At 32.0% G+C, this 7801-nt stretch overlaps 1 protein-coding gene across 1 annotated transcript; it reads left to right on the plus strand.

Annotated features, from left to right (window-relative positions):
- The first annotated feature begins 6889 nt into the window (after positions 1-6889).
- On the plus strand, positions 6890-7417 carry LOC149415612 (uncharacterized). The gene is made up of 2 exons (XM_089642241.1): positions 6890-6930; positions 7136-7417. Exons 1-2 carry the CDS (start codon positions 6901-6903, stop codon positions 7415-7417), a joined length of 312 nt encoding a protein of 103 aa, XP_089498367.1. The 5' UTR covers positions 6890-6900.
- The last annotated feature ends 384 nt before the right edge of the window (positions 7418-7801 follow it).

Genomic DNA, 7801 nt, shown 5'->3' on the forward strand with positions numbered 1-7801 from the left:
CAATGGCCTCAGAACTGTCAAATTGCCCAACTACTTGTTTTACGGCCTCAAAATTATCAGCATAGAATAATACCGCCTTTAGCCAAGTACCCTATACGTAGATGATACCTCCCGCTATTAAACGAAATATGCACGATTTGGGAAAAAAGGCTGAAATATGCATTAACGTCGTAATTAGAGAGTTATATGCATTTGCATATGCATATATGCAAATGCATATAATCCGATGTCTAGTTATTACATTAAAGCAAATAGTCAAGGAGAAATTATAAATACGTAAAAGCTCTTATGGGCGTACACTATAATAATTAAATTATATTAGATAACCAAGTGTTATATGTTATTAACTATATTATTATTAACGGTAATGCTCTTATATTTCCAAGTACCGGATATTTTGAGAATTTTTTTGAATGACATATTATTTTAAAAAATATGATATAACATGAATACATAGTAAGAGAAAATAGTTTAAAACTTAGTTTACACCAACAGCAGTAACACAAGAAACTCTTCAACCGGATTCGAAATAAACTAACCGTCTGCTAGCCGAATATCATACCAACCGGACTAAGAGCCACATTATTCATTTACTGTAAAGACAGCAATTTCTCTCTTATTTTGAACGTCAAGTATTCAAAATTTCATAAAAATATCAAAATTCTACATTGAGGCTTTGTAGGAGAGTAGTTGGGGTAGTTGAATATTATATACACAGTGACTGATATCTTGTTTTCAAAGTCAAGTGTGCAAAATCCCATCAATATCGAATTAAAACTATAGATTTGTATAAAAAACAAAGCTTCACCGCCCACAGAAGAGACTCTTCTTTAAACTATAGATTTTCGTGAAATATATTTTGGATCTTCATCCAATTTCTAACAAAATTACATAATGTTACAATATAATAAACCTTACACTATACTTTTTTTTTTGACTTGTCAAATATTATTATTTTTTAATTATAAACTAACGTTTATAATACAAGATTTTATGCATAGCATATAGGATAACAAATAAATATAAGCAATAATTAGTGGATACAGAGCACCTGACCGCACATCAGAAGGCACGGGTTCAATTCCCGTTGGCGGCATTTATTTTTACTGGGGAGATGTTTTCAATTTGTATTTGTATTTCGGATGACTAATTATTGCTTATAATTATTGGTTATCCTATATGCTATGCATAAAACCTTGTCTTATAAACGTTACACTATACAGCTCCTTCGCAATGTTCATTATCGTGTACTTATTAAAATTACAAATTTTATTTGTCTATGTGTATTTTTGTTTTTTTTTTTTAATATTTATATAGATATAGTATGTAAACCTTATATGCAATTGTATTAAATAATAATGTATATTTCAACTGGACAGAGCGGTGTGTGCAATGCTCTGCCTGCCATAAAAGTTTACATTTAAGTTAATACATAAAAAACAATATAGAAATAAATAAAAAAAAATAGTAAATTGATGAACACATTAGGACTTTATGGTGGCTTTAGTGAAATTCTCCATCTCTTTTGTAGAGGCTAATGATAGGCTAATAATGCATCTAATAGTAAAACAAAATATGTTTGCATATATAAATAAAACGTTATTAATAATATAATACATTTATAAATTTAGTATGTTAATTACCCGCCTCAGAAGAGACTTTGTCTAGTGAGACCGTGTAATAAAAAATAAATAAATAAAATAAACGCCCGGGTTGCTGGAACAAAATCTGAATCTTGCGATAATCTTAGGCAAAATATCAATATCAAATAATATGTCAATAATGTATTAGTGAAAACTGTGTAGGATTCTGACATAAACTTTTTTTATCTATTAACAAAACATTAACAGTTTTCTATTGTTGGTTGGTTGGTAGTTGTTAGGTGTAAATATTATAATTTTTAATTATTATAATATACCGTTGGCAAGTCTGAATATGACAATTTTACGATCTTTGTAGAGTTTCTAAAGGTTATTACCTATTTTTGTCAAAAGGGAGTTACATGTATTTCAAATTCAGATAAAACAAAACAACAAAATCTTAATGATTTGATTAATGTTTAACCTTTAGCACCCATTTTCTTGCTACAAACTGATATTCGATGACTAGTCAGATCTACGTTATCTAAAACGGAGTTCATTAAAGATGGAAAGTAACGTCGATATCTCAATGACAAAAACAACATGTTTAATGGGGGCGAGTGCATAATAATATTTTCTTTCTTACTGCGATAGATAAAATATTTGTAACTTCTTTGAAAAGAAGAAACATAATATTTTTGTAGGAAATGAGGACGAAAACATAACCTTATCGGACGAAAACGGTTAGTACATTGTACATTAAGAAGGTATATTATCAATAAATAACCTCCAATAGTAACCCAGATGAATAGATTATGATTGCCACAAATCGTTGAAACGTAATCATTGGGTATATTGAAATAAGGGTTTCCTTAATGTGGTGATAATAATTCAACGTGCAATATTATCAAGAACATTTTGAGAAACAAGGAAATAACAAAAAAAAAAAAAATGTGTGGGATTATTTTCTGTTTGGCCATCTATTTTTGTTTTTGTTATATGAAACCGCACAAAAGTCCCAATTGCTCCCCACCGTCTAGAGCCAGTGAGAGTATGGCATCCTCGATTGTGGTTGATTACATTAAAAAACCCTTCCTCACGAGTGCAGTTTGTTGTTAATTAAGTTGATCTAATTTGTAAGTTTCATTGGAGCTGTTTATCGTTACGTCCCCAAGGTTTGAGAAGGCCCGTTTTCTGCGTACAAAATGGTGAGCCTTTCCAATACAATTTGGATTAAGTTCTTTAATAATGTTGTCTATTGCCGTTTTACAAGTCTTTAATAAAATATTAAAAATTAGTCGGTATCATTTAGTGTTGGGTTGAGTTATTTCTTAAATTATTTTTTTGTTATTAACTCGTATCCGTAGTTCACGGCTTCAAATCCCGACGGGCACATGTACATTTTATTTGACTAATTTATGCTTTTTCACAACTAAATAGTTTAAAATAATATATGGCATATTTGTGACAAATCCGAAAGTGGTAGATACTCGTACTCTCAGTATCGCCTTGGTGTAAGAACACCATTCAGAATTAAAGCTTTGCTTGAAATGGCTTTAGTCGTATTTGGTGACTAGTTTTGAATAGCCGTATACTTCACTACTTTCATCCCCAATCCTTCCCCTCCCTACAAGCTTCAGCCTCAAAAAATACCCCAATTAGGTATGCCTTTGTCGCACTGGCTCTCGGCGGTTGGGTTGGGACTCTTGTACGGTATTCACATAAAAAATATTAAAGAAGATCAATTTAGGCCGCGGCAATATTTAAAAAAAAATAATAAATACATATTTTGAGAATATTTGGTAGAATGAGACTGCAAAATAGTGTAATACTGTGATATTTAAGATTTAAATTGTGTGGAGATTATGATAGACATAGTCGGGGTACTCGAAACATTACGAATCCACCCTCTCTCCATCGCGAATATAATATATTGATGATGACACAAATTGATGAGGAATATGTGGTTATTTTTAATAATAACGGTTTTTAAATATGCACATCTATTTAAATTTCAATATTGTTTTCGTCAATGAATGTATGTAAATATTGGATGTGAAAATTAACCCACTTTTGGCATCCGATCGACCTGAAAATTGGCAGATAGATAGAAAAAAACTAAATGTTTCTATTACGGGTTGATTTAAAAAAAAATAACACCCTTTATCCCGTGCAGTGGTAGGCAGAGTGAATAGAACGATATCGACAACGCTTTCTTAATGCTCGTTTTTTTGCATCATGATTTTCGGTTTTCAAATAATTATGAATATAAGTGGGTTAGGATACAGAGCATCTGCGCAGTACAACATATGTGCAAAGATGATCATTTTAAATTTTAAATGAATACAAGTGAAATTTATGTCAAAAGTATTTCTATGATTTATTCTTGTGATATTATGCTGTCCGAAACGTTGGCTTCGATTAGTTGCGCAGACCTGTTTTTGAACACGTGACATTAGGATTGCTAGTAGAGAGTCTTACCCCTCGACCATGAAAGCTTCAAGGAGGACATACAATAAATGTGCTTTAAACCATTGATATTATTTGTTACTCGTTGCTTAGACGCTGTTTGACATATTATTTACTGCACATATTATTTGATTCACTCAAAATTGCCATGTATTTTGATGACACTTCTTTCTGTGTTCATCTACTCTGCATGTCCAAACTTTTTATTAATATTTACGCTTCCTTATTCAAACTTTAATAAGTAAACTAACTAATGTTTGTATTTATTTTGTTCACAGGGCTGCGCTATTCTTTGCTCACGCAAGAACATCACATCTAAGACATAAGATATTTTAGCCACCCCTATCTACAACAAAAAAAAATTATCAGCCATTAAAACATCAACAAAAACTACCCGTGACATTGGACTTTTTAAGTAAAATGATTATAAATACCCGCCTATAGGTACCTGCAGCCGATGTTCTTGCAACGTTAAATGAAGGCTTGGTAGCGACAAAATATCAACAACAGCGACAAAAAATTGAAAAAATTAGGTTTAATCGTTATGGAATCGGCAAAGGAGAGGGAGATTTATTACTACCACTTTACACAGTAAAACGCACGACAGCATTCTATACCAACAGGTGTCAATATTGAGTGTAAAATGGACACTCAATCAGGAGTGATACCAATATTGACAATATCGAAAACGAACGAAGAAAATCACTAGGCAACATCGTTAGTCATCCCCAAATACCAGTTGTGCCAGCACAGAAAGCTGAGAAGATGATTTTCACAAAAAGGGGGATTTGAAAACTAGTACAATTACCCAACTATCCAATACAGATAATTGCTTATCACGAGAGACGACATTTCAACTGAATTTTACTACTACAAGTGTCAATATCGATAGTAGAGGTGAACCTCAACCTGGAGTGTCACCGGACATCAATATCGACAATATCAAAAATGAACTATGAGACTCACTAGAAAATATCGACGGTCATCGCCAAAAACCAGTTGTGCCAGACCAAAAGTCAAAAAGATGATCGTCACAAAGACGGGGGATTGTTGCATCACAGGAGATGTGCAACCAGTGCAGAAAACGTGTTGTCAAATAATGCCGAAGAATTCTTTTCCAACACGGAAGACTTTTTGTCAAACCCAGAGGACCTTTTTTCAAATGCCGAAGATTTTCTATCGGGCATGGATGATTTGATAACGAGTCTAGAAGAAGAGCTGATATGGAAAGTTGTCAACTAGATCTTATAAAGGAAAAGTGCAAAATCTCCGACCAGCTAATTGAAGATAATAGCATCCTTTCGAAAAATTTGATTCTTCTTTTGATTCTGCCTCGTACCTCAGATACAGTAGAAGAAATATCCGATGGCTTTAAAAAGATTTTTGAAAGTCGAAGAATGCGCCACTGCAATACTTTGGTCTCCTCAAAACCTAACACCGATTTAATTACCTTTTTCATTATATGTATGTAACGTCCTCTTATGTCATTTTTAATTGTTACCTAGGTATTTTTTTATAATTCGCACCCAGTACGAATTTTATTTTATTAATTGTTATTGCCAATAATTTATTATCTAATTGTAAGTATAATAGGGAACCAGACAATTATAATGTTCATAATCTTCTTCTTATGAACCCATTTGTGGGAAATAGTTTTATTGTATAATGTGTCAAATTAATTTCTTTGTAAACTGATTGTAATACATTTAAATATTTCAGCCTGAACGTCCTCAAAATAAAACAAAAGCAACATTTGAGCGATGTTTTTTGGTTGTATAAATCAAAACTGGCGGTTTAAGACAGGTTTGAAAAACAAAGGTCTTAGCAGGAATATAAACCTTGTCGCCATCTACATAAGGGGTCTTATTGTTAGCGGCTCAAATTTGGCACTGCAGGTTTTGTCAAAATACTCGATATGTTTTGTCGATATGCAATGCATAAAGTATTTTTCATTTAATATTATTATGCTCTTGTTTAAAAGTCGGAGAAACTAAAGTAAATTAGCTAAATTATAGAGTCAAGAACATTTAGTCTACTTGCTTTTCTTGAGTGTCAAAATACGGGAAGAATTAATACTGACTTTCGGCAAATTAAGTATGAGTTATAACCCTTCAGGTGATATCCACGCCCTCAGATATAAAAAGTTTGTCACTACCGAAGAAGACAGCTTCCACAATCAGTTTTGTCGGAGTTACTTGTCGTTAATTATCTGTGATCTAGTGAAGTTGCATCGCGACATAAAATAATTATTGCAGAATCCTTTAACTGGTGTAAACCGGCACGAATTCAAATTTGTGTTAGAAGTATTAGATCTATCTAATCTGTGCGCTTCTACTATCTCGCATTCAAAATGGCAAGTTTGAATAAATCGTTTTATTAAATCATAGTAGAATAAAATAATATTATCTCCAAATTTGTTAATTTTAAATCCTTTTTCAATGATTACTTATTTATATGTATTCAAAAGTTGTCAATAAAAGAGTCGTTCCTACATATGTTTTCATAGTTTTGTCATTAAGAAATGTACTACCTTATTTAAATAATAAGTAGTATTTTTTCTCTTTCCCCATTAATTCCTTTGCAAATATTGATTCTAATTTTTCTCCTTTTTTTCACTGTCGAACATATTTTTTTTACTCAAATAATAATTTATGTACGAACTCCACAGACTCCCAGAAGAAACAACCATAAAACATCTCTCACTTTAATTTAAGTTTCGTTAGTTCTCCATTTTCCATTCTCATTATCATTTGTTAGGTAAATAATGAATGTATATAATGAATCATGTTTATATTTCTTTTATCCACAGAATAATTCACAAGCCAGGGCAGTTAAGCAAGTCCACTTCGAGATGCCCATAGACACCAATACTTTCTCAAAAGTAAGTTTGAACAATCATTTTCTTATTTATTAATTTTTCCATTAGTTCATTAAATAAATTCGATGGCCATCTTTTCAGCATGATGTCATTCATCATCACTGATGGTCATTTTCACAACACTGATGATGAATGTCGACGAATATCTCCGATATCTAATTCAAAAGCATCTAAGCAAAAGCAATATTTATATTTATTTTGTTCGCAGAACCGTTCTCAAGCCAAAAGAGTGCGGTTCCATTTTGAGATCCCTGAGGAAACCTTCAACCACAGTAGCACAGCTGTGGCTGGGAAAGCTGGAAAAACATGTCTGCAAAATATCCAGCATCAGAATATCGGATTACAGGAGTTGATTGAGATGGAAAATATTCTCTCGCTGAAACTTTCTGCCCTCAAGAATGTTCTATTTTCAAAACGCATTGCAGAAGACATCACGATGACCCTCAGAAAAGTTTCCATTCTCCAAATCGAAAAGAGGAAGCTCAAATAATATTAATTTATTCGATCCATATGGTATTTTCGTAGTTTTGATAGTATAGTGCTATAAATATTATGTAAAATTTCATTATAAATGTACATTTTTTCGTATCCAACCTTCAATTTCTCAATGGTAAGTTAAAAAAAGGATTATTTTTTCACTTTCCCATTAGTTTATTAAATAAATTCAATGCAGTCTTTGAATTTAATCGTCACTTGTTTCAGATAGTTTATTGTGGCAACAAACTCACAACAGAGAAAAGTTGGTCATAAGTCAACAACATCTCTAATCTCTCAGATATCTAAGCATATTTATTAATTTCAGATTTTCTTACGTATTAATATTCATTTGCTGATAATTATTTATCTTTTGTTCACAGAACCATTCCTAAGCCAA

Source organism: Hesperophylax consimilis, chromosome 18 (genome assembly GCF_061612785.1).
Source record: "Hesperophylax consimilis isolate HC1 chromosome 18, BYU_Hcon_1.0, whole genome shotgun sequence".
Taxonomy (NCBI): domain Eukaryota; kingdom Metazoa; phylum Arthropoda; class Insecta; order Trichoptera; family Limnephilidae; genus Hesperophylax; species Hesperophylax consimilis.